The sequence below is a fragment of the Quercus suber genome, unplaced genomic scaffold, assembly GCF_002906115.3.
Source record: "Quercus suber isolate HL8 unplaced genomic scaffold, Cork oak 2.0 scaffold_101, whole genome shotgun sequence".
Taxonomy (NCBI): Eukaryota; Viridiplantae; Streptophyta; class Magnoliopsida; order Fagales; family Fagaceae; genus Quercus; species Quercus suber.
In genome coordinates, this window is record NW_027069566.1 from 589,023 (window position 1) to 616,662 (window position 27,640).

The 27,640-nt window shown below is 37.2% G+C and overlaps 2 protein-coding genes and 1 pseudogene across 10 annotated transcripts; 2 read left to right on the forward strand and 1 right to left on the reverse strand.

Moving 5' to 3' along the window:
- Window positions 1-315: 315 nt before the first annotated feature.
- On the reverse strand, window positions 316-11,775 carry LOC112023799 (uncharacterized). Of its 9 annotated transcripts, XR_010629556.1 has the most exons (6): window positions 6,262-11,775; window positions 5,750-6,007; window positions 3,528-4,678; window positions 1,810-1,951; window positions 1,700-1,777; window positions 316-770 (listed from the first exon to the last, which is right to left on the reverse strand). XR_010629556.1 is itself a non-coding variant. In XM_065774891.1 (5 exons), exons 1-2 carry the CDS (start codon window positions 9,748-9,750, stop codon window positions 5,778-5,780), a joined length of 633 nt encoding a protein of 210 aa, XP_065630963.1. In that variant the 5' UTR covers window positions 9,751-11,775; the 3' UTR covers window positions 316-770; window positions 1,700-1,951; window positions 3,528-4,678; window positions 5,750-5,777. The 9 variants fall into 9 exon arrangements, 4 of the variants coding, with proteins under 4 accessions (XP_065630963.1, XP_065630967.1, XP_065630966.1 ...); XR_010629558.1 differs by having other exon boundaries at window positions 1,700-1,951; window positions 7,415-11,775; XR_010629557.1 differs by having other exon boundaries at window positions 1,700-1,860.
- Window positions 11,776-16,380: 4,605 nt separating this feature from the next.
- Window positions 16,381-17,712, forward strand: LOC112031737 (probable E3 ubiquitin-protein ligase ARI7). The gene is given in 3 exon segments (XM_065774869.1): window positions 16,381-16,437; window positions 16,520-17,087; window positions 17,090-17,712. Coding segments are annotated over 3 exon segments (1,248 nt in total).
- A 2,832-nt stretch (window positions 17,713-20,544) lies between these two features.
- On the forward strand, window positions 20,545-25,858 carry LOC112031738 (chaperonin 60 subunit alpha 2, chloroplastic-like; annotated as a pseudogene).
- The last annotated feature ends 1,782 nt before the right edge of the window (window positions 25,859-27,640 follow it).

The window sequence follows — 27,640 nt, forward strand, 5'->3', positions numbered from 1 at the left end:
TTTTGAACAAGAGGTAAAGTAGAGACAAGATTCAAACTCAGTATCATTGCTTTGACACAATGATAAAGTGAAATATCCTAGGAAAAAGAAGTAGATGGAAATGGAATAATTGAATAAATTAATGTGATTTGGTCATTAAAACCTAACACCAAATTTGGGAGAATGATACCACTAACAAGATAGTAAAATGGAAATACAAGTTGCAATTAGTGAATGATGATATTTAGCCATAATGATTTAATTCCAAAGAATATAAATTTCTTTAGCATCCCTTGACATCCAGCCTCTGATTTTCATGTAACTAACAAGTGAAAGTGAATAAGAAAGCGTTCTCCATGCATCAAGAAAATGAGATCCCATATGTTGAATAAGTATTCGACTCTAACAAATATTATGAAAATGGTTCTCAAACCACAAACCTGCCTAAACTGCACCAATAGATGAAACTAAAACCCAGAATGATTATTTGCTTAGGATATCCACTAAATTTATAGCTCTTAGGTAACAAAAGAAGAACAGTGGAAGCATGCGTTTGGATAAAAATAGAAAGAAAGATATGTGCACCACACACTTCAAGGATTGTGTAATTTATTGTGATTATCCAAGAACAACCCCTACATGAAAATTGCCCAAAGTTCTTCGTGGCCATAGTCACTCAGTGAATATCATCTTCTTCACAGAACTTGGTGTACTTATCTGCATCCATCAAGCTCTTCAATTCACCACTATCGCTCACCTCAACCTTAATTATCTATCCTTTGTCATATGGGCTTGAGTTAATCCACATCAAGACAGATACATCAGAAATAAGCATAAAAGAAATGAAGGAAGAAACATATTCTTGATGGAAGAAAATATGTCAAACTTCACCAATTAAAGGAAACTGGAATTGTGAATGAATTTTTTAACACAATGAAGGTGGTTAACCAACATTTTCAGAGACATAAATTTATTCAGATGACTACCAGCATCAACCTTAAGCTCAATAAGTTTAGTAGCATGAGAGTTTCCCTTATGGTCTATTCTGCTCTTGATTGTGTTCCAAATATTGGCTACTAGGGACATTGCCTAACAACTTGCATGCTAGAAGGAACTATATTTAACTATAGGCCATTTAAGGTAACTAAAAAAAATAAGGAAGAAGAAGGAAATTTGACTTAGAAGCCCTACCCAAAAGGAAAGAAGAACCTTGCAACGCCAGACAAAAAGCGGCATGGGGACAAGACATATGAAGGGCAAGATGAAGAGAACAAAGAGAACTAGTAAAATATGCCCAGCTATAATAGCTAGCACACAATTTAGGTGGCAAAATTTGTTCATAGTCAGACCTCTCTGAATTCACAGCATTAAATAAACAGAGACAAAATTTGAGACTCTGACATGTTTTGTTTATGCATTGATGTCAAAAGATGAAGATTGGACAGGGTTCAAATCAGTTCATAACCACTCCTCCCCCAAAATCTTAACTCTTAAGTGCATTAGCACAAAATTCAATTTTGAGACATTCAGTTTCAGTCAACCATGAAAAAGAAAATACGGTTATCATTTCTCTCCTGTTCCAATCTATGACTTTACTTGTTGATCCAGACCCAATACACCCAAAAAAAAAGAAAAAAAAAAAGAGCAAAACAAAACAAAACAAACAAAAAAAAACAAGAAACATACAGCACTGAAACTCAAATTAGAAAAGGAGACTTACCAGACCAGGGGAGTCATTGAGCTCTTCGTTTACTTCAACCACTTTCCCAGCAATGGGAGAATTAATATCATTAGTAGCCTTGACACTTTCAACCACACCAAAGCTGTCACCCTGTGATACTGGAGCTCCCACTTCCGGTAATTCAATGTAGACAACATCACCTAAATGATCCTGACAATGGTCAGTTACACCAACAGTAGCAGAATTCCCCTCAACTTTCACCCACTCATGAGAGTCAAGGTACTTAAGATCCTTCACAACCGCATGTAACATGGAGAAAGCAGATCAATTTTCTAATAAACCAAAAAAAGATCCCATCTCAACAATTATTTTTTTGATAGACAAGAATACTTTATTTAAAAAAAGAAAGCATAAAGTAGCCAAAATAATTATGCCAAAAAAACAGAAGCTATGTACAACAAGAAAGAGACTCTAAAAACATGGGAATGGAGTCACTAGATGTGAATCCCTAAGGATGAGACCAGTCAAACAAAGTGTCTATAAATGAGGCAATGAGCTTGTCCCCCACAATCTCCAAATCCTCAAACGTATGCCTGTTTCGTTCCTCTAGATTGTTCTCATCAAGCATAATGGCACCAAGTTCCTAATACCTGAGGAGTGCTTCCCCAACCAATTGCACCACCCAAACAATAGGTCAACCACTCTCTCAGGTAAAACAAGAGACACAAAAAGATCTCAAAGCGAAACTCCACAATTGGTATGCAACCTTGCAGTGAACCAACAAGTGATCCACTGCCTCTCCACTACACTGACACACACAACACCACTCCACTATAGTAAAGCTTCTTCCCCTTAAGTGATTCTATATATAGAAACAAAAAGATATTGCTGCATACTACAAAATCAATGAACTAGATTATCATTTGTATTGGAGAACCATCTTTATTCCATATGGATATATCAATTAGAAATTTAATCAGATAACTTCCTATGAGAAAACAGAAGTCCAATAAAAGCATTGAGAGAGAGAGAGAGAGAGAGAGAGAGAGAGATGAGCAATGCACTGACAAATTAAGAATTTGGCGTGTTAAGCTTCAGAAGCATTTAAAACCCTTTTACATCTATACAATTCCTGCTTTGTTCTTAGAAATTCTCTTAAAAAATGAGCCACTAGCATCTTAGTCCCATGACATTTTTTTTTTTTTTTTTGATAAGTAGTCCCATGACAAATTTAAATCTCAAAGAAGCGTGTTCAATAAGTCAAATAATAATCATGGTCTTAGTGTGTTCAACAATCATATTACATTTGAGATATCACACATCCTATATTTCATATGATTTAATTAAAAAAATATGCACCACACTTTCCACCACTATAGCAACAGATCATTGTCCATATTGACAGCAACTACCTCCAAACAATCACACTCGGGTTTGAATTTTCAACAAATTATATGTGACAGACAATGGCTTAGGTTTCATTTTTCATTAAAAAGAAAAAAAAAAATTATAGGAATAATCGACCTAAGATTAATCACAATTCCAGCACAACAAGAAACTGACAACACTACAAAAAGTATAGCTTTCACATTCACAGAGTATATTGATTTATGAATGCCCAAATTCAAGAACCCATTGACCTCAGCAGTAATTGAAAAAAAACATGGTAAATATGATACCAATGACAAAAACAAACAAACCCAATTTCCAAAAACGAAATATTCTGATAAAAGAATCATAGATCAACCATTTAAACTAACTAATACATATATGAAAGATCCAAATCCAAATCTCAGCTTTTCTAATTGATATATAAATATAAAAAGAAAATAAAGAACAACGAATCAAAGCAAAGTCTGATATATACCAGAAGGAAAGCCTCTGTGGAACACTGAGATCTTGAGGTATGAGGCAGCCATTGAAGCACACAACAATCTTGAACTATGTTGGAAAGTTTGAAGTTCAAACCCAAAAACAAAAAACCCTGCCTTTCCTGTTTCTCTCTCCCTCAACACACAACACACACTACACTAATATGTGTTTCTCTTATGATTTATAAAAATACATAGTGGGGTTTGGACAGTTGGTGGGGGTCTATGATGCACCGATATGGATACAGATACAGGTACAAGTATGGGGATACAACATTTTTTGAAAAATTTAGGATACAATACATCGTGGATACAGTAATTAATTAATTAATATTTATTTTAGGTATATTTAAATATTTTTTAATATAATTTATGTTTATTTTAAGTTTTAAAATTAGGTAACAATAACAATAAAATGCTTGAAAACATATCCGAAATTAATTTAAAGGCAATACTAAACAACAAACAATATTACATTTATTATTTTATTTATAACTATATGATTATAATTTATATCACAGACCCATAACAACAAATAGCCAAATATATATATGTAAAATCCTAATACTCAAGTCAAAACAAACATGAGGCAAAATGCAAAAACGAAAAAACAGAGAGAGAAAGGCTAAGGCAGAGGCAAGGTGAAATTAGATTAGGGCTTTTAACCCAGCCAGGTAGACCGATGGTCAGACATCATCCAGGTGTCAAATTCTGCCTTTTTTTTTTTTTTTTTTTTTTTTTTTTTAAATTTCTCTCATATCCGATTGATACTCACCGTATCTCGGATGTATCCCAGGCATATCCAAACTGTATCGAAATAAAAACAATGATTTTTTTTCGCCTGATACTCTCCGGTACGGTAGTATCGGTATCCCACCCGTATCCGTATCTAATACATATCGAATTCCGATACGATGACATTTTTGCCATAGCGGTGCATCATAGGTGGGTGTTCCAAACTTCCAATCACTATATTTTTAAGCCACAAGCAAGAAGAATTTTGGGTTGTTTAGAATGTTCTATAGGGAAGGGAAGAGCATCACCACCGCCCTCAATATGTGCAACTCTCTGTAATTCTGAATCAGAACATCCCCTGCCTTCAGTAACAACTTCACTTTGGCTTTGGGTTAATGTTGATGTTGGGGAACTGCAAGATGGTAGCATATCACTCAATTTGATGGAATAGATGATATAAGAGGCAATGCCCATGTAAACAGACACAAACGTACAGAGACTTGCTAAGATCTATTCCTGATGATGGCAATCACAATTCCTCCAATAAAACCCGAAATTCAAAAATCCAAAATCCAAAGAATAATAAAAAAATAAAGCCGATTAAACAAAATAGTAAATGAACTAAAATTAACCCAGAAACCCTAATACAAAACCATCTCGCCGAACCCAATTGCATGATAAAACCCATAATATTATGCCTTAACTGCTAGTAATTTATCACGAGAGCAATTGAGAAAAAAGGAAATGAAAGGCGGAAAACTTAATTGTAAAATTAGTTATGTTTTAGGAGCGTGGTACCTAACGCAAGCATGGAGAAAACTATTGTTGGATTGACCTACCACAAGCATTTGAAGCCCAGTGGTACCTCTCCACTTAATGGGAAGGCTGTAGATAAGCGGAGGGTATTGATAAAAAGCAGCTAGGTATTGGAATGAGCTACTTGCATTGAATTGGGGGGGGGGGGGGGGTGTTGTGTGGGGTGTGGGGGAAGAAATAACAGGCTATCAGAAAGCAACTGCATTTCAAGTTTCAACACATGCTAAGAAGATGAAGAACCTCCAAAAGAATAAAAGATGAGAGAGAGAGAGAGAGAGAGAGAGAGAGAGAGAGAGATAACGAGAGAGTCAGCTTAATAAGGTAAGTAAAGCTTGTTGACTGACTCTACAATCTTTTATTGTGGAAGAAAAAGTCTAGAGCACTTGTGCGTGGAATCTCATGTAAAATGAACGAACATAGGCTATCACATCCTTAACAAATGCAAAAGCAAGTTCAGATTGGCTGGCAATGTACTAAAACTCTAGCAGAGCTCCTAGATGATTGGCAATAAAGAGTCACTCAGTTTCAGTCAACCATGAAAAAGAAAATATGGTTATCTTTTCTCTCTTGTTCCAATGTATGAGTTTACTTGTGAATCCGGACTCAAAAAAATAAATAACCTACATAACATAAGGCACTGAAACTCAAATTAGAAAAGGAGACTCACCAGACCAGGGGAGTCGTTGGGCTCTTCGTTACTTCAACCAATTTCCCTGAAATGGGAGAATTAATATCACTAGTAGCCTTAACACTTCAACCGCACCAAAGCTGCTGCCATGTGATACAGGATCCCCCACTTCCAGTAATTCAACATAGACAACATCACCTAAATGATCCTGAGAATGGTCGATTATACCAACAGTAGCAGAATTCCCCTCAACTTTAACCCACTCACGAGAGTCAAGATACTCAAGATCCTTAACAACTGCATGCAAAATGGAAAAGAAATGTATAAGCACAATAGGCATGACAATTTTCTAAGAATCCAAGAAAGATCTGATCTCCACAATTACCAAAATCAATATTAACTAAAGTGATTCTGTATCTAGAAATGAAAAGATTAGAACCATCTTTATTCAATACAGATACATCGATTAGAAATTTGATTGGATATCTTCATATAAGATAACAGAACTCTGACAAAAAAAATTGAGAGAGAGAACTGAGCAATGCACTTACAAATTAAGAATTTTTTTTGTTAACCTTGCAGAAGCATTCAAAACCCTTTACATTTTCTTTGCAATACTCTTGACACCCCATATGCTGTTGGAGCATGTTTCAAGTTACATTTTCATTAAATGAGCTGCTTTTTCTATGAGTACATACCTGAACGAAAAATGCTAGTGCCAAAACAAGTGGCACAACTTTTGCCACAACTTGCCCACATGACAAATTGTGAGTGGCAAGTTGTGGACCCACATAAACCCACTATTTTTTCTCCATCACTCACAACTGTCTAAGTGGGCAAGTTATGTCATTTGTTGTGGTCCTAGCAATTTTCTGCTTAAGTTGAAATAGAGAGAGGTACTTGAAATCAGAGTTTGACCACCTAAAAAATAACAGCCTATTGACTTTACAGAACTTTGTACAAACACTTGCGTTTGCAAATGATGAAGTGAGACGAACCATATTGTAAGCACATTGTTCAACCTTTTAATTTTATTTACAAGTTACAAACACACTCAGTGGGTCTTAAACCCACAAACTTACCCTCCACCATGATTTTACAAAGGGAAGAAGGTATCAATTGGGCTAGAGTTCATTGTGCCAAAAGAAAATATGACACCTACTTTTTTCAAAGTGCAGGGAAAAAATTATAAAGAGTTGAAAAATAGTGGAACGTAGAAAATAAAGGAAAATATTGCTGCAAGCGCCAATTTTGCCTTGGTGAGGACCATTTAAATTTAGAGAAACAAAGGACTCTGTGAACGAGTTGAAATTGGGCGTAGAGATGATTATCAGAAAAATTACATCTTTATTTTTTTTTGATAGGTAATAAAGATTTATATTCAAGAACACTACCTTATGCAGAAAAACATAAGACAGAGAGAAATACAAAGGGAAAAGAAAGAGTATAAAGAAAAAGAAAGGAAAAGATACTAAGTACATAAGAGGGAGCTAAGGAACATATGGAGAGAATCACTAGAGGTGAGTTCCCAAGCCCCAGACCAGTCAAACAAAGTGCCACTGAAGGAGGCCAATAGCTGGTCATCCAAACTATCCATGTCCTCAAACATTCTCCTATTACGCTTCCTCTAAAAACACCACATCAAGCATAATGGAGCTAAATTCCAAATGCTAGACAAATGCTTTCTAAGCCAATTTCACCAACCTAATAGAGTATCCGCAACTGAACTTGGCAAGACCCAAGAGAAAGATCTAAACACCAAGGTCCACAATTGATAAGCCTTATCACAATGTAGTAACAAATGATCTACCATCTCCCCATTACTGCAGCACAAGATACACCAGTCAACAAAATCCAATCCTCTACCCCTTAAATTATCACCTGTAAGGATCCTATCCCATACAGCAGTCCACACAAAGAATGAAACACGTCAAGGAGCCTTAACCTTCCAAATACCTTTCCAAGGAAAAATAATGGGCAAGGGGCTTCTTAACTTATTGTAGAACGATCAAATATCAAAGTCTCCATTCTTTGTCAACTTCCATCGCATACGATCTCCATTCTTAGTGGGAGGTAGATTAGAGTCCAAGGTACGGAGAAAACCATCCACACCAGCCATTTGCCAATCATTTGGTCTCCGAGTAAAATGAACATCCCAGCTTCTCCACTCCTCTATCCCCAACAGTTCAAGAGAAGAGGCCACCGATGCCCCTTTATTGGATGCAATCCCATATACATTCAGAAAAGTCACTTGAAGTGGAGAATCCCCACAACATTGATCTATCCAAAGCTTCACTTTATCCCCTACCCCTACCTCAAAGTGAATATTCTTGCTAAAATTCTCCCATCCCATGTGGATACTTCTCCACAAGCCACACCCATGTATCCCTCTACCTAGCTTGGAAGTTCATCCCTCCCATTCTTCTACAAACTTAAGAGCAACAACCTTTCTCCAAAGCCCTGTCTCCTCAATCCCAAACCTCCATAACCACTTCCCTAGTAAGGCTTTATTAAAAGTAGTTAATTTCCTTACTCCTAACCCACAATTTTTCAAAGGTGCACACACCTTATCCCACCCACCAAGTTTAACTTGGAGTCCGCCCACAAGAAATCCCACCTCTCAATTTTATTGGTCACATGCGTAGAGATGGTGAAAAGAGACAAATAATAAGTGGGGAGAATAGACAATGTGTTTTTAAGCAACGTTAGTCTTCCACCTTTTGACAAATAATCTTCTTCCAACCGGCCAACTTGCGCTCAATTTTCTCCAAAATAGGATTCCAAACAGTAGGGGACTTGTGGGATGCCCCCAATGGCATACCAAGATAGGTCATAGGCAAAGACCCAATCCGGCATCCCAAAAACTCTACCAGGACATGGACATTAGGAACCTCCCCAATGAGAACCATCTCACTCTTCAGCACATTAACCTTTAAACCTGTCACTGCCTGGAAACAAAGAAGAAGCATCCTAACATGTAACATTTGCTCCTCATCAGCATCACAAAACAAAATCGTATCATCCGTGAACAAAAGATGCGAGACACATACCCCTCCACCCCATCTACCATCAGCCCTAAAGCCTCGAAACAAACCAGCCCCTTCAGCTCTTTTCATCATCTTCCTGAAGACCTCCATCATAACTAGAAACAACGTGGGGAATAGCGGATCCCCTTGTCTTAATCCCCTCAAGCTCCCAAAAAAATCAGCTGGAGACCCGTTAAACAAGACAGAGAATTGGGTTGTAGATATACAAGTGCGAATCCACCTACACTACCTCACCCCAAATCCCATTCTCTTCAACAAATCAAGAAAAGCCTCCTAGTTCACATGGTCATAGGCTTTCTCAATATCTAATTTACAAATAACCTCCGGAATCTTACTCTTCACCCTACTATCAACACACTCATTAGCAATGAGAATTGAATCAAGTATCTGTCTACCACCCACAAAATTGTTCTGAGACTCTGATATCAACTGATCCAACACCTCTTTCAGGCGGTTTGCCAACACCTTAGCCAAAATCTTGTAAACACTCCCCACTAAACTAATAGGTCTAAAATCTCGAATATTAGAAGCACCATTCTTCTTAGGGATTAAAGCTATGAAAGTTGTATTATGAGATTTTTCAAACTTACTATGTTGATAGAACTCTTCAAACACGGCTAAGACATCTCTTTCCACAACTTCCCAACAATGGTGATAGAAAGCCAAAGAGAAACCATCAGGACCTGGTGCTTTATCTCCTTCCATCTCTTTGACAACTCGAAGAACCTCCTTCTGTTCAAACCTCCGTTCAAGCCAGTCCCTCTCTAACCCCTCTATCTGATCAAACTCCAAACCTTCCACACAAGGCCTCCACTCCTCTGTCTCCTTGTACAATTTTTTATAAAACTGTACAGCTTGGTCGGCCATCTTAGGTTCGTCCTCATAGATAACCCCATCCACCTCCAACATATTAATATGATTATGCCTTCTCCGAGAATTGGCCATCTTGTGAAAAAATTTGGTATTGTTGTCTCCTTCCTTAATGCAAAGCATCCTCGATTTCTGTCTTCACGAGACTTTTTCCAATGAGAGAAGTTTCTGTATCTGAGATCTCAACTCAACCCTCTCACCTAACTACACTTCAGAAAGGCTGAGCTCTCCTTCTTTGACATCCAATAATTTCAAAGCCTCCAGCAGTTCTTTTTTCTAACACTCTACATTTCCAAACTCACTCCGGTTCCACTGAATAATATCTTCCTTCAATGCCTTCAGCTTCTTGGCAAGTAAGAAACTGAGGGTACTTAAGAAAGAATATCGATTCCACCAAGAATGAACTGACTTTAGCCACATGTTCTCGAACCTAAAAGGACTTTTCCCCTTAAAATCCCTTCTGCCTCCACTAATATGAGGAAGTGGTCTGAAATAGGACGAGATAAAACCCATTGGGTCACATTTAGATAGTGATCCTCCCAATCATGAGAAACTAGAACCCTATCTATCCTAGAAATCGAAGGTTGATCTGAGCCACTCAACCATGTATAACTCTCTCCTAATGGCAAATCTATCAAGCCAAGCTCCTCAATGAACTCAGAAAAATTCTCCATAACTGGGGTCAAACGTGATCCCCCTAACCGTTCACTAGGTAACCGAACAACATTGAAATCCCCAATGTAACACCATGGAACTTCCCAAAGTTGCTGAATTCCAATCAGCTCATCCCACAACTGCCCCCTCAAGTTATTATCATTCAGGCCATAAACCACAGAACACGCCCAAATAAAACCATCCCCCAAACCATGCCACCGAACTGATATGGAAAATTGACCCACTATTACCTCCAGCTTTTCTAAAACCCTACTATCCCACATCATCAAAACCCCACCAGCCATCTGGTCCGCATCCAAGGCTACCCAGTCCACATAGGGACAACTCCACAAGCTGCAAATCAACTATCTATCCATGCCTACAAGCTTAGTTTCTTCAAGGCAAATTACATCACAATTCCATTCCCGTAATAAATTTCTAACTACCAAACGTTGCCACGAATCATTCAAACCTCGAATATTCCATGACATGACACCATTCTTAACTTCATTGAAATTGTAAACTCTGTACTACAACCTCAGTCAAGCAACCAAAGAAAGGAAAACTATCTCCCATCATAATTAACCGAGGAAATCAAATTCCTCAACTCCCTCTTCCCTTTATCCTTGGAGACAGCTTTTTGATAGGCAACATCTTTCTTATGCACCAGCTTGGCTGCCTCAATCTCCATCTCAAGTCTGTGTAATAACATAATACAACTCTTCTCATGTCAACTGAAAGAAAGCCCCATCATCTTACCGAAACCGGGGAGTCTATATTTCACCCAATTAGACACCTTCGATGTGTTATCCAACCTCCTCACCTCTTCAGCCGTCACCACCGCCCCCAGTGGATTAATAGACATCAAGGGGGAAGAGCTCTCCACATCACCCAGGGCCTCAACTGCATAAGCTGTTTCGACCTCAGTCAATGCCAACACCGATTGGTTAGCCTGATAGAAGGTGTCTATCCCCTGAATATCACTTGTACCCTCAACCCGATCACCTTCATCTCCATCCGAAACGCCCCATTCCTCAATCCCAACTCTCGGTGGACTCAGAAAGCAATTGGAAAGCTCAAGACCTATTAATGCCCTGTCACCCTCTATTTCTGCCTTACCCAATGTGGACGAAGGCTCATCAGCACAAAGCCCACCAGAAATAAGACTCTCAGCCTTCGCCGAAGTCCCCGCAAGGCAACCCAAAAGCTGGGTTGGAGGAATAGCCACCAAATCTATCCTCGTGGTGTGGAAAAGAGCTACATCGGCCCTATCCCATGTCGCCGGTGAAGCCCCCACGTGAAACCCATTGGAAAAAAAAACCACCAACCATCACCGGTGCCTTCGCCGGACTACAATCCATCTCGGTTTAGGTCGCCGAGCTCGCCGCCGTTGTCGGAGCTTGATGTCGCGCTGTGCCGGCCTTCACCGGTGGCGCCGGTGACTCCACAACGAGATCGACATCAGCACTCGTGATGTCCTGAGCCTCCGAAGCTTCATGAGCTTTGGACATGACCTACACGTGGGCTTCCTACCTTAAAAGTCTCGGGTCCCCCACAGTTGGGCTTTCACCCACTACAAACCTCATTGGGCCAGTGGGCTCTGGACCAGAGATCACTGGAAGGCCCATATGAGTACTTGAACCCACCATAAGAGATTTGTGAACCCGTGAACCATTAGACATGTGCTCCCTATGATCCCTTTGTTACCCATAAGGATCTCCTCTGACCACCTTTATTCCACATCACCCTCCTTTTTCCTTCCCCATTCACTTCAACAGTCAAGCTTTTTCCTGCCCAGTCAGAACTCCCTAGTTCACGTTTATTTCCAAAACCATGTTCAAGCCAATTTGATTTGAAATACAACGGAGATCTCCTATTATATCCAACCGGATTAGTCTTTCCAATGTAAAACTCCTCTGCACTGCGCCAAGAACCCACCACTCTACCTTCTAGAGTCGCCGGACCTGGTAAGTTCACCGTCACTTCGCTCAACATTTTTTGTTTACTTACCGGGTTTTGCTTCTCTAACTGGTTTCTGCCCCTGACCTGCACCTCATGCCCATGCATCATATCGGCAAAGGATTTAAAAGGTTGAACCCATGAGTTAACCTTATGAGGCTGAGCCACAAACTTCGACTGCCCAGTCCCACCATTCACATAGTTTTGAGGTTCCAACATCTTCCTTAACTCTAACCCAAAACCCCTCCATCCATTCTTTGCTCTGCCTACTGGAATAATAATGGACCTCCTAGACCCGACAACTTTAAGTTCAATCAACGGTAGGAACAAGCCAAAAGAATTGGAGCTCCGTTGGAGGGTGTAGAAAATGGTCATATTTCATAACCATCATCATCTTTCTTAAAAAGACTCTAAGAGTGTATTAGCCTAAAATTGTCCATATCAATTGTCAGTAAATAATAACAGTAAACCCTGTAAAGTGCATTACTTTAAGGTAAAGCTTAGGATTGTACCAGTAATATTCTATACACTTTCCAGTGAAGGTAATTACAATTATAAAATTTGGACCCAAAATTCACAACCGTCTTTTATGTGAATAAAAGGATATCTGCAACTGCTAGTACTCTTTCAAATTTTTAAACTCTGGACATAAAAATTGAAGCTTAAATTCCTTCTGGAAAATTTTAAACTTCAACAATGGTAAACAATTTCCACATCACTGATAAATATAACTGTCTCTTATAATGGTACACCTAAAGGTTATTCTATGTTGTTCTATACTTGTATTTGTCTGTGAATGTGACATCATGCAACAAAGTGAAAATGAACAGAATAAATTAGATTCTCACAAATTGAAAGTCCAAAAATCACACTATATGAACCAACTTTCCACCTCTGTAGCACAGATCATGGTCCATACTGACAGCAACTACTTCAAAACATTCAGACTCGGGTTTGAATTTTTGACAAATTATATGTGACAGACAATGGCTTATATTTCATTTTCATTAAAAAAAAAAAATTATAGAAATAATTGGCCTAACATTAATCACAAGTCCAGAACAACAAAAAATTGATCAAACTATAAAATGTATAGCTCACACACACACACACACAGAATGCCAAGATTCAAGAACCCATTGATCTATGCTGTAAAAAGTCCAAAATTTTGAAATATGATACCAATTACAACGACAAACAAACCCCATTTCCAAGATCCAAGAACCCATCAATCTCAGCAGTAATAAAAACCAAAACTTGGTAACTAAATATGATACCAATGAAAAAAAAAAAAAAAAACAGACCCCATTTCCAAAAAAATATTCTGATCAAAGAATCATAGATCAACCATTTTAACTAACACATAAATGAGTGATCCAAATCCACATTTTAATATATACATCTAAAAGGAAAATAAAGAACAATCCATCAGAGCAAAGTTTGATATATACCAGAAGCAAATCCTCTGTGGAACGCTGAGATCCTGAGGTATGAGGCAGCCCTTGAAGCCCACAACAACCTTGAAGCCATGTTGGAAACTTTAAACCCAAAAACAAAAAACACTGCCCTTTCTATTTCTCTCTCCCTCAACACACAAAACACACTACACAAATATTTGTTTCTCTTATAAATTCTAATAATACTAGGTGGGGTTTGGAGAGTGGTGGGGGTGTTCCAAACTTCCAATCACTATATTTTTAAGCCACCAGCGAGAAGAACATTGGAGCCAATTGAGAATTTGGTAGTTTAGAATGTTCTATAAGGAAGGGAGAGCATCACCCTCAATATGTGAGGCTCTCTTCAATTCTGAATCAGAACATCCTTTGCCTACAGAACAACTTTTGCTTAGGCATTGGGTTAATGTTGATGTTGGTGCATTGCAGGATGGTAGTATATCATTCAATTTGATGGAATAGATGATATAAGAGGAAATGCCCTTGTACACAGAGACACAAACGTACAGAGGCTTGCTAAGATCCACTCCTAATGATGGCAACCGTAATTCCTCCAATAAAACCCTGAAATTCAAAAATCTCAAAATCATAAAAAATAAAGCCAATTAAACTAAACAGTCAATGAAATAAATTAACCCCAGAAACCCTAATACAAAACCATCAAGCTGAACCCAATTGCATAATAAAATCCATAATATTATGCCTTTAACTGCAAGTAATTTACCACGAGAACAATTGAGAAAACTAGAAATGAAAGGCAGAAAACTTAATTGTAACATTAGTTCTGTTTTAGGGGCAGCGGTACCTAGCATAAGGATGGAGAAAACTAGGGCTGCTTTGACCTGCCACAAGCATTTGCACCCCAGTGGCACCTCTTCCCCTTAATGGAAGGCTATAGATAGGCGGAGGGTTTTGATAAAAGAAGATAGGTGTTGGATTGAGCTACTTGCATTGGAGAGAGATAGAGACAAGGAGGGTAGGAAGGATCTAACAGGCTATCAGAAAGCGATCGTGTTTCAATGTTTCAACACATGCGAAGAAAAGAAGAACCTCCAAAAGAATAAAAGATGAGAGAGTCAGCTTAATTGGTAAGTAAAGCTTGTTGACTGACTCTACAACTTTGATTGGGAAAGAAAAAAAAAGGCTCAAGAGCACTTGAGCATGGATTCTCATGTAAATAAATGAACATAACATCAGGTATCACATCCTTAACAAATGCAAAAGCAAGTTCAGATTGGTTGTGCAATGTACTGAAACTCTAGTGTAGCCTCTAGATGATTGGCAATATAAAGACATTCAGTTTCAGTCAACAATGAAAAAAGAAATACGGTTATCTTTTCTCTCCAGTTCCAATCTATAAATTTACTTGTGGATCCCACCCCCCCCCCCCCGACCCCCCCCCCCCCCCCCCCCCCCCCCCCCCCCCCCCCCCCCCCCCCAAAAAAAAAAAAAAAAAAAAAAACCCTACAAAACATAAGGCGCTGAAACTCAAAATTAGAAAAGGAGACTCGCCAGACCCAGGGAGTCATGAAGCTCTTGGTTTACTTCAACCACTTTCCAAAAAATGGGACAATAATATCACTAGTAGCATTGACACTTTCAACCACACCAAAGCTGCTGCCCTGTGATACAGGAGTCCCCATTTCTTCTTCTTTTTTGATGAGTAATGAGACTTATATTCATCATGAAAAAAACGCAAAATATTGATGATAGTGGTCTGCATTAAGAGACCACCAAAGAGTGAGGAAAGAAGCATTAAGAGACCTTTCAAAAACTGAATACCTGTGAAAATGCTTGAAAACAGCCACCAAGGAGCCCTCATTTCTAGTAATTCAACAGACAACATTACCTAAATAATCCTGAGCATGGTTGGTTATGCCAACAGTATCAGAATTCCCCTCAACGTTAATCCACTCATGAGAGTCAAGATACTTTAGATCCTTCACAACTGCACGTAAAATGCAGAAGAAAAGTATAAGCACAATAGGTAGGTCAATTTTCAAGGAATCCAACAAAGACGTGATATCAACAATTCCCAAAATCAATATTAAATAGAGTGATTCTGTAACTAGAAATGAAAAGATATTGCAGAATGCTACAAAATCAATGAACTAGATTATCATTTATATGGGAGAACTATCTCTATTCTATATGGATATATCGATTAGAAATTTGATTGGATAACTTTATGAGAAAACAAAACTCCAATAAAAAAATTGAGAGAGAGAGAGAGCGAGAGAGAGAGAGAGCTGAGTAATGCACTGACAAATGAAGAGTGTTGCTTGTTAAGCTTGTAGAAGCATTCAAAACCCTTTTACATTTTTTTTTTTTTACAATACTCTTGACACCCCACATACTGTTGGAGCAACATAAATAATAGTAGTAAATAGTTGAATTGAGATGGAGAGGTCCTTGAAATCAGAGTATGACCACTTAAAAAATAACAGCCTATTGTCTTTACATAACTTTATCCAAACACTTATGTGCGCAAATGATGAATTGGGATGAACCATATTGTAAGCACTGTTCAACCTGAGTAGAATTCACAATAATAAGAATATCACAATGATAAGAACCCACTGGTTCTTAAGAGTTTAGATGATCTATGGTACTAATTGGCCTAACATTAATCACAATACCAGCACAACATGAACTGAACTCACACAGAGAGACAATATATTGATATATGAATACCCAGATTCAAGAACCCACTGACCTCAGCGCTAATAAAAATCAAAATTTGGTAAATAAATATGATACCAATGAAGAACGAAAAAAAAAAAAAACCATTTCCAAAAACCAATATCCTGATCAAAGAATCATAGATCAACCATTTCAAGCAACTAATACAAAAATATAAATGCTGGGTTGGATGTTTAACATTGAGATGTCCCGAACCGTGCTGTAACGCAGTGGTGGATCGTGATTCGATTGATTTGTTTGCTAAAAAGGAAGATAAGGAGATGTATTTGCAGTATTTGATAAGGTCTTATATTGAGAGTAATAAGAAGTATAAGTGGTGTCCGAGTGCGGATTGTGAGTACGCGATGGAGTTTTGTGAAGGAGGTGACGAAGAGTGCTATGATGTTTGTTGCCATTGTAACAATGGGTTTTGTTGGAATTGTATGGATGATGCGCATAGGCCAGTGGATTGTGATACTGTGGCTAAGTGGCAATTGAAGAATAGTTCTGAGGCTAAGAATACAGCATGGTTGTTGGTCAATACAAAGCCATGTCCAAAGTGTGGAAAACCCATTGAGAAGAACCAAGGGTGCATGCACATGACATGCTGGAAACCTTGTGGACATGAGTTTTGCTGGATGTGCCTTGGAACATGGAAGGAGCATGGTGAGAGAACAGGTGGGTTCTATGCTTGTAATACATTCCAGAAGAATAGGAAGAGGGTAAGTATAATGAGGATGCAGATATCAGAAAAAGAGCTGAGAAGCATTTGGGAAAGTATACTCATTATTACGAGAGATGGGCAGGCAATGAATCATCAAGGAAACAAGCTGTTAAGGATTTAAAGCAAATGCAAAATGACTACATGGTAAGACTTAGTGACCTAAGGGGGAAAACTAAGGCCGAGCTTAAGTTCATTACAGAGGCTTGGTTGCAGATAATTGAATGTAGGAGAGTGCTTAAGTGGACATATGCATATGGGTATTACCTCCCTGAGGATGGAGACAAGAAAGCAAAATCAAAAAAGGGGTTCTTTGAGTACTTGCAAGGTGAGGCAGAGTCTAATTTGGAAAGGCTTCATCATTGTATAGAGAAGGATATACATAACTACCTCAACAAAGAGCATCCAGAAGAAGAATTCAAAAATTTCAGAGCAAAGCTATCCAGTCTTACCACAGTGACAGGAAATTACTTTGAGAATCTGGTTAAGGCATTGGAGAATGGCCTAGAAGATACCAGCTCTCAAGAGGCTTGCAGTTCACAAGAGGCTTGCAACAAGATAAATAGTATGACATCAAGAAAGGGAGAAAGGACTAAGGGTAAGAGGAGACCTTAATAAAAAATATTCAATAGAATATGTTTCTTTGAACAAAGAATTCCATAATAAAAAACAGTACTAAGCAATTTTCGTATGACTTCAGATATATGTTAAGTATTTTTGTAATTGATCAAGCACATTATGGATTGATTAATTGTTATTTTTACTATATATTTTTCATTTTTATGGAATTTATAGTGTTTCTTGTCTTGTATCACTTGATTATTATGTTCAAGATCATTGGCATTGTCTGATAAGTTTTCCACTTTCACATCTTGATCATATACAATCCAAACTTGCAAAATGGGCATCCATCCTTTTCTAGTTACCTTAAACCCTATATTTGCTTCATATTTGTATGGGAAGTTGAAGATTTTTCGTTTTTCTTTTCAAAATATACACACAATTTAAACATATATAAATGGCAACTTTGCCAAAAAATAATTGAGATTGGAAAAGAAATACACACAAATGTGGCTTGGTCAAAATTCTTCAATAGTATAGGTTGAAACTTGATTTTCGAGCATTCTCAACTACTACTGTAGGTTGTACTTCATGACATAATACTGCGAAAGACAAGTCCTTACTTAGCTTATGTATTTGAAACAATGAAATAAGATGCAAGCAAAGCATTGTAAATGCGTGATTGATTACACCCTCTTGGATGTAAGATTGTGTTAGAATTCACTTAAAACTTCATTTTGACAGAATTACCTGTCTAGAATAACACTCAAATCAACAAACTAGGCATAAAATCACTGGTATGCTGTGTGTATACAGACGCAATATTCTGGATGATGTTGCAACATTGGCAGACAATTGGGTTTATCGAGGAGGAAGTATATTACTTTAATTCCAAAATTAATTTTACTGCCACATTTGTAACAATACCTAGTAAACCAGTTGTGCAATGTTCTTAGTGATAACTTCTACAGCAAAGTTGGAGCATAAATATGGACAGAATCAGAAACAGGTTTTGGAGATTTCTGAACAAAAGATTAAGGAAGAAGGACAAAGAAATTTCTTTAAGATACCCTCATCATTATTATTGCAGTATATACAAAGTCCAAAAAAAGAGTTCCCCAAAAAAAAAAAAAAAAAAAAGAAAAAGAAAAAAGAAAAAGGAATCTTACATGTTGAATGAGATTACAAAGATTAATAGGCTGACTGCTACTGGACATGCAATCCCTTTCTTCATGTATGGCTTTTAAATACTCTCGCAATCCAAAAGTCGGATTGAAAGCTGACTTGTCCAGCCCTCTCGACAGCTTCTAAAGCTTCTTTAATCATCATCTCAAGTCTAAACCAAGAAAATTCAAATTGTTTGTTTCAAACCAATGTTACACATACGAGCCTTTCTCAGCTTTCAACTAGCTTTCCAATTAATCTCTTCCCATCTTTTCTTTAAGGAGTTATGCCTGGAACATAAGGGATAGCTGGCTCAGGCTTCTTTATCTTTTCCACCAACACAGCTTGAGTGGTTAGAATTACACCCGCAATTTACACTGCATTTTGAATTGCACACCTTGAAACATGACAAGGATCTGCAACTCTAGCACTGAGAAGATCTTCGTATCTGCCTGTCATTGCATTGTATCCAGTTTGCCAATTACAAGTTCTTGTCTTCTCTACAACAATTTCTCCATTGACTCCAGCATTTGAAGCAATTGATTTTGCAGGTGCAAGGAGAGCCTGCAATTCAACATTAGCAACAGTTTCTATGATCAGAGCAATAAATGTCCACGAAATTAAGCTCCTAAAAGATGTTAAAACCAAAAGATGAAAAATGGAAATTAACAGTTTCAAATTTAAAGCATAAGAATCTAAATTTTACATTATCTGACTGAATTCTGAACTAACAAACAAATAAAAAGTAAAAACACCCAAGAAAGGGGAGGCCTCAGATGAGGGACAGGATCTTTCACTCACTGTCATTTGCAGTAGTAAATATGCTAACTATTTCTTACCAATTGCTGGTAGTATAACTACTGCCAGTTTGTTGTTGACGCATGCAGACCCAATCCATAGAATTAAACACCTTTTCTGACAATTTTATCAGGCAATCTCTGTTCTGGACTATGTCCAATTTATGTAACATGGCACCAGCGATCTTTAAAAACATTTTAATTGATTACTTCTCCCAAAACAAAATATCAGTATGGTGATAAGGGATCTTGTCTGTTATAACAAATGAGGAAAATCTGATTGTATATATACATCATAGATTTAAGGGTTTACTGGTTCAGTATCTAAATTAAATAATCATTGAGCCTGACAGATTTGTAAAAAGGTCTATAAAACTCAATTAAATAGGCCCACTAACAGAATTGTTCGGAAGCTGATCTTGCAGCAATTCATTCTTAAGGCATCTCTTATATTATTGTTGATGACTTGATGAAATTACAATAATGCAAGGAGTTTTTAAAAAAAAAGTCCTGTACTATTTTTTTTTTTTTTTAAATTTCTCTTCCCTGTCCTTTGAACAGGTCTCTCAAGATTTGAGGAAGAAAATAACACCAGATATTACATGCAGGCCACCTTAGAAAGTTCCTGGTCAGATCTTGTCATCTGACTGCTAGTAGAAGTCTGCTTAAAGTGCAAACTGCCAAGGGTTAGCTCCTTTTACACCTAAAGCAAAATATGTTTCAAAAAGCGCACTTTTTTCACTTTCCTACAAAGCTCAAAGTGTGCTTTTTGCACTATTTTTTGTTTAAAAAGATAAATACATTAAACATAACCTTTAAATCTTAATACTATTTATATGAGCCCTTGATTTGTTATGCAATACTAATCGTGTGGTGTGATGCACTATTTATATGATATCACCCCTTTGTCTTTCCTCTTGAACCAATGGCTACTTCTTCTCCCCTTTTTTTAACCAGTCTTTCTAAGTATTTTTTAATTAAATTATTAAATTTCATGCTGCTAATTTGATGGAGGTATTGATTTTAAGTGAAAATATGCAGGCTGTAATGTTATTCTTTCTGAGTCTGGATCACTTAAAGTAATTGATGATGGCGTTACAATTGCTCGATCCATAGAGCTTTCAGATGCAATTGAGAATGCAGGAACAATGCTAATCCATGAGGTCATTCATGGTTGCTAGATAATTCTCTCCCCTGTTGTTGTATTGATGTTTTTTGAGACAAAAGCAATCATAGATATGATGGCGTTACAATTGCTCGATCCATAGAGCTTTCAGATGCAATTGAGAATGCAGGAACAATGCTAATCCATGGGGTCATTCATGGTTGCTAGATAATTCTCTCCCCTGTTGTTGTATTGATGTTTTTTGAGACAAAAGCAATCATAGATATGTAAATCTTCATATCCTGCTTGCAGGTTGCAACTAAAATGAATGATTTGGCTGGTGATGGTACAACTACTGCAATTGTTTTGGCTCGAGCAATGATCAAATCTGGGTTGCTGGCAGTTGCTTTTGGGGCTAACCCGATTTCTTTGAAGAAAGGAATGGATAAGACTATGAAAGAATTGGTCAAGGTCTTGAAGAAGAAAAGTGTGCCAGTAAGAGGAAGAGATGATATAAAAGGTATTGCTTTCCTTTGCATTTTGTTAATAAAAATCAGAGTCAGAAATATCTAGAGCATGTCTTGTGAATTAGGTTTGTGCCCCTCTTTGCACTTTTTTTAATAAAAAATTATAATTACTTGTCAAAAACAAAATCTTGAAAGTGTCTTTTGCCACATTGCAGCTGTGGCCACAATTTCTTCTAGAAATGATGAATTTGTTGGGAACTTAATTGCTGAAGCTATAGAAAAGATTGGCCCTGATGGAGTTATCTCTATTGAGTCATCTTCATCATTTGAGACTCTGTAATAATAGAAGAAGGAATGAAGGTAGGTCATTAAAGATGATTTTTAATTGAAAAGATTCATGACCATCTCAAAGAAAGGAAAATTTAATTTGAAAGGAAAGAAAATGGGTCAGAATGTAATTTGAATTGAACCATAATTTTAGAATGAAAATAAACTTTATAAACCAGCAATGAACTAATTACCCCACTGTTTGGTTTTTTTTTTTCTTTTTTTTTTTTTTTGAAAATAAATGGACTAAAGAAAACCAACATCAAGGTTATAATATCAATCTATTGAAAGTTCATTCCTTAAGGCACACAGATAGATAAAACTCATAAAAGGTTGTACCCAGTTTAGAAAGCTCCCAATTCTGTGGAGTCATGACACAAATAGATACAATTGAAAAATTGTTGTATTCATTCCTCAGCTCACAAGTAGATACTACTACTTTTAATCATGTTAATTAGTATTTCTTTTCATTTCTACATTTTCTTAGCAACAAAATGTATCATAAATTGAACAATTACTACATGCATATAACTGACACCACCCTTTGGCCACCCTCAAAACCAAGAGATAACACAACCCCATATTTCCACAACAAGCCCTAAACCACTACCTCTGGCTTAGATCTGACACCTACAGCTTTGGATTTGACACCTCCACAACCCCAAAACCCCACCCTTTGGCCACCACATTTTTTCTAATCCAAATCCCTCCTATTTTTGGTCAAAACTTTGCCCATGTGTGCCAGTTTTTGTAGTGGTAAATTGTTGTGGTTCTTGGCTGCTGGAGATGGTGGTGTGGTTGTGTGTTGGCAGGAATGAGAGAGGAAGAAGCAGATTAAGAAATTCTAGGTTGCACGGACACGCCATTTTTGGCGTCGTGTCCGTGTCCGACACGTGTCGGACACCGGAACGGGGACGACGCGCCGGATTCCCGTGTCCGGCGGTGTCCCTTTTTTTTCCGTTTCTCCGACACGGCGCCGACGCGGCTCCGACGCGTCCGACACGCCATCAGTGAAAAAAAAAAAAAAAAAAAAATCACAGATTTTGATTTTGTGATAACCCTAAAACAATCAAGCAAGTTTAAGAGACTCTACACTGAAAGTTGAAACACATCTCAAGTTCTTCTCAACCCACCCTCCCTCTGTCGCTGCCGCTGCCCTCTGCCCTTCGCCGGAGTTAGATCGGGCCTTATCGGCGAGCTCCGACGTCGACGCCGTGCCCACTGTCCTCTGTCCCCTCCGATCTCTCTCTCTCGGCGTGGACATCAGGGTCGGTCTCTTATTCTCTTCTCTCTTTGTTTTTTTTTTTTTCGTTCTCTCTTTCAGATACATTTTGTGAATGGGTGGGTGTACTGTTACCCCATTGTCTATATAAGTTAACGCGTTTTGTGTTTTTTTTTGTGTTTTTTTTTTTCACTGCTGCTGTGGCCCGTGGGTGGCCTCCATTTTTTTTTTTTTTTTTTTTTATATAAGTTATAACTTATAAGTTATAAATTTGTTTTTGTGTGTCCTAGTTTTATTTATTTATTGAAGTTAAATATTGTAGGTGACTAAAATGAATATTGAAATTGAAATATTTCTACTTTGGGTGTTAGTTTATTTATTTATAGTTCTTACATAATTTAAATTCTAGACATAAACGTATTTTATGTCTAAAAATATTAAAAAATATGCCTAAATATAAAATTTAATTAATTATTTAACCGCTGTGTCCCCGCCGTGTCGTGTCCTTATTTTTCAAGAATTGCCGTATCCCCGTATCCGTGTCCGTGTCCGTGCAACATTAAGAAGATAAGGGAGAAAAGAAAAGGAAAATAAAATTAAAATGGTTTCTTTATGGTAAATTTTACTTTAATGCGTGAAGCACTTGACAACATTTTCCTTCCATTCAGCCATCAGAAGTAAGACGGAAAGACCAATTTGGCAGTTTCCCAAACTTCTGTTGTTAAAACTTGATATTAGAACATCAGAGGTCTGTTTAATTTTGACCTAAAGTTGGAGGGTCTTTTTGCATTTTTTCCTTTATCTCTGATTCCTAGTTTTTTTTTCCTCTATTCCCTTTCTTTTAATTCTTTTAGATCTTTCTGGACAGATTGACAAGGGTTACATGTCACCCCATTTCATTACAAACCACGACAAATCTATAGTGGAGTTTGACAATGCCAAAGTCCTAGTAACTGATCAGAAGATTTCAACTGTCAAAGAAATTGTTCCTTTACTAGAAAAGACTACTCAATTGAGCGTCCCACTGCTAATCATTGCAGAGGATATCTCCAGGCAAGTACTGTAAAAACTAGTGGTGAACAAAATGCAAGGTTTACTAAATGTTGCTGTTGTCAAATGTCCAGGATTTTAAGAAGGAAAGAAAGCTCTTTTGCAGGATATTGCACTTATGACAGGTCAAATTATGTACTGCATGCTAAACATTATTTGCTTAATTATTTAAATTTTCCATGACATATGCTAATAATAAGATAATGTTTATTCTGAATCAGTGGCTGATATGATGTTAGAAACTATCATGACTATGACCTGCTTTTCATTCACTAAATTTCTTAATTTGTTCCTTTGCGACACAGTCCAACTCATTCCCACTTAGCATTATATTAATATCTTTACATCTCAAAATGATGAGATAGTTCACTTTGCACCCAGATGTTCACTGACAATTTTCATTTCCTAGTTTGCTGGCCCTCGTAGTCATGTAAAGAACCTGAGTGCCAGCTATGATAGTGGTTAATTCAAATTGAGCTCTCAAGTGTCTAATAATTGATGTAGAAAATTAGTGAATTTCTGGAATTCATAAAAAATAAATAAATAAAAAATTATGTAAAGAGAGTACTGTTGTGATGTTTCTTTTTCAGGATCTCAATGTAGGCCCCTTATATTGATGTGATTTTCCTGTTAAATACACAATTTGGTAAAACTCAAGCTATTTTGTGGCCCTAATTTGTGTGAACTTCTGTGACAAAATGTTTTTCAAGTGCATTTATTTAACCTATTTGCTATCAACTGTTAATCCCTGTTTTCTTGTTGGGAATGAGGGAATGGAGACAAAATCTTAGTACATTAAGATTTTCAAAACACTTTTCTTACCCTGTATTTTTTGGTGAAAAAGGGAATACAGAGATTTCAGAAAATGTGACTTTCTTTTCCAGCCCTGTTGAGTTTAATAACTTCTATTATTTTGGTCATTTGGTGCATCTTCTAAATAACATTCAAAAGGACAACACATCTGTAACATATTACATGTAAACACTACACATGCTCTCTCTGTCACTACTTCTTTATGTGACTGTAAGCTGTGGATAGAAACATATCTCAAATGTCACTATCTGCCTTTTTCTGAACTTTGGAAATATAAACATCATCATTTGTGTTTCCGGGGGCCATATTACATTTGTCGTATAATTGTATTTCTTTGTGATGAGATTGCTATTTCTGCTTCAGTTTCTCATTGAGATAATTTTAATGTCATTAGGCGCTGATTTTCTCTCTGGAGATTTGGGTCTGACGCTTGAAGGTGCAACTTCAGATCAGCTTGGTATTGCACGAAAAGTTACCATAACCTGTAATTCAACGACCATTGTTGCTGACCCTACAACTAAAGCTGAAATACGGGCAAGGATTTTCCAAATCAAGAAGGATCTAGCTGAAACAGCTAATGCATCCTTGTCAAGAAAGCTCTCTGAAAGAATTGCTAAACTCTCTGGTGGTGTGGCTGTGATTAAGGTCTGCAATTTAAAAAAAGTGCTATTTCTTAAAGATTGTTAATGAAATCTTGTATAACTCTTCCTGGATGCTGGCTTCAATCAATATCTGTCTTGTCAAAAGTGAACAAGGCTTTTCCAGCCACAGAGAGAGAGAGAGAGAGAGAAGAAAAGAAAAAGTGACTGAGGCTTTATCTTTGTTTTTTATGTAAATTTTGAAACTTCAATTTTTGTGTTGATCATGAATGATATTCAAAACCTTTGGTCATAATTGTTTTACCTTTCCTTCTATTTATCTTTCTATTATTTTATCTTTCTATTATTTTAGGTAGGAGCACACACTGAGGTGGGGCTTGAAGATAGGAAACTCAGAATTGAAGATGCAAAAAATGCCACATTTGCTGCCATGGCTGAAGGAATAGTCCCTGGTGGTGGTGCTACGTACATTCATCTCTCGGAACTGATTCCCATCATAAAGAATTCTACGGAAGGTCTAGATGAGCAGAGTGGTGCAGATATTGTGGCAAAGGTGTGGTATCCTCCCCCCTCCCTATCTCTCTCTCTCTGTATCAGATTTTTCCTTTGTTTTTAGTCAGAGTGAGATCAGTGTTAATAAATAATGAGGTGTACTTGAGTGCAAAGGCCTCCTAAGCCTTGCACCCTATAGAAGTAAAACGCATTCTGTAAAAATCAATATAGTAAATTTTAAAAATTAAAAAATATGACTATCAATTGATAAGCTAATCATATATATATATATATATATTTTTGATAAGATCTAATCATATAAAAATTAAACCTAGCATTTTATATAATGCCCTATGAACTTTAAATACAGCTATAGAAGTTATCAGTTATCACTAAACAACTAGGTGGTGAAGGCTAGACTGTCCTGCATAAAAAACAATATATATATATATATATATTAATGAAAAAAAGGATATGGTTTCAGGAGAGACAGGAGGTTATATTCTCTTCTGAGTATTTCAGTATGAGTTACATCTAGCATATTATAGCTTTTTTAAAGTGTCAGAAAAGTCACGAAGGCTTATGCTGTAACAGAACCAACCCCATAAATTGAAAAATAGAAGTTCTAAGTATATCTATTTTACATAACCAAAGTGAGGCCACCCTAGCTGGCTAAAGCATATTAAGAAAATAAGGAAATAAATATCTCTTCATAAATAAATTAATATCTCATCACGCAAAGCTTCAGTTACAAGCCTTCAAGGCTTCAACTGATCTTATGCCATATTCATGACGAACAGAGCTAGCTTCCCCTTCAACAGCCTTTTTTACTTTGTTATTATTATTATTTTTAATAGACATGCCACTGACACCATGAAAAGCCAAGACCTCATACCTACAATCTTACTATTTTAGGCTTCAACCAGTCCCCATCAATGGCATTAACACAAGTTACACAATTAATGGCATTTTTTGGGGTTCTTCCTTATAATTATGGTGTTAGAAGCATTTGCAAATAATCTCAATCCACCATCTAGCTCACTTGCGAAGAATATAATCAGGATTACACTTACAAATTATCTTCTCTATTTGAGGCTTCAATGGGCCAAGGCCCTTAAAAAATATCCTTAATTCTTTTTTTTTTTTGATAGGTAATAACAGACTTTATTGATAATAAAAGTACAATGAATTTACGATAGTAAACTCATTGCACTGAAAAGAATACAAATCAATCAAAAAGAGAGGCTAACAGAATTAAGAAAATCAGACAAAGAGTGACAATGCGTAAACTCCCAAATACGAGACCACTCAAACAAAGTCCTAAGTAGCAAAGACTTCACACAGTCTACAAGTCTTTCAGTTTCTTCAAAAGTTCGGGCATTGCGCTCCTTCCAAATTAACCACATAAGACACGCTGGAACCATATTACACACATTAGAAGTGTGACTCCCCAACCAATTCCACCACGCAAAGAGAAGAGAAACAACACTCTTTGGCATCACCCACTGAACCCCAAACAAACAAAGGACTTCACTCCACAAGGTCTGAGCATACTTACAATGGATCAATAAGTGATCCACAGTTTCCTCTTCACATCGACAAATGCAGCACCAATTAACAAGAGGTAACTGCTTCTTAACTAGGTTGTCTATCGTAAGAATCCCACCCCTAGCAGCTGTCCATAAGAAAAAAGCTACCCTTTTAGGTACCTTAACACACCAAATACTCTTCCAAGGAAAAGACACCATCGGGGCTGCCAGCAATGAAAAATAGAAAGAGCGCACATCAAAAACACCACTACGATTCAATTGCCATATCATGGTATCATCACCCCCTCTAGGTAGCTTGGATGAAATATGCTCAAAAAAGTCATAAAAGACCCCTGTCTCCCAGTCTTGAAATGCACGACGGAAACGTAAGTTCCAACTTCTACCACCCCCATCCGG

What these genes read in the sequence shown, in the direction of transcription:
- LOC112023799 (XM_065774895.1), bottom strand. Translation starts at nt 9,750, where the DNA reads ATGCTTTGCATTAAGGAAGGAGACAACAATACCAAATTTTTTCACAAG. An exon ending in TGAAGAGTTCTATCAACATA is followed by an intron (nt 6,008 to 9,347) that starts GTAAGTTTGAAA and finishes TTTTGCATGCAG; the next exon opens with TTGTTAAGGATCTTGAGTAT.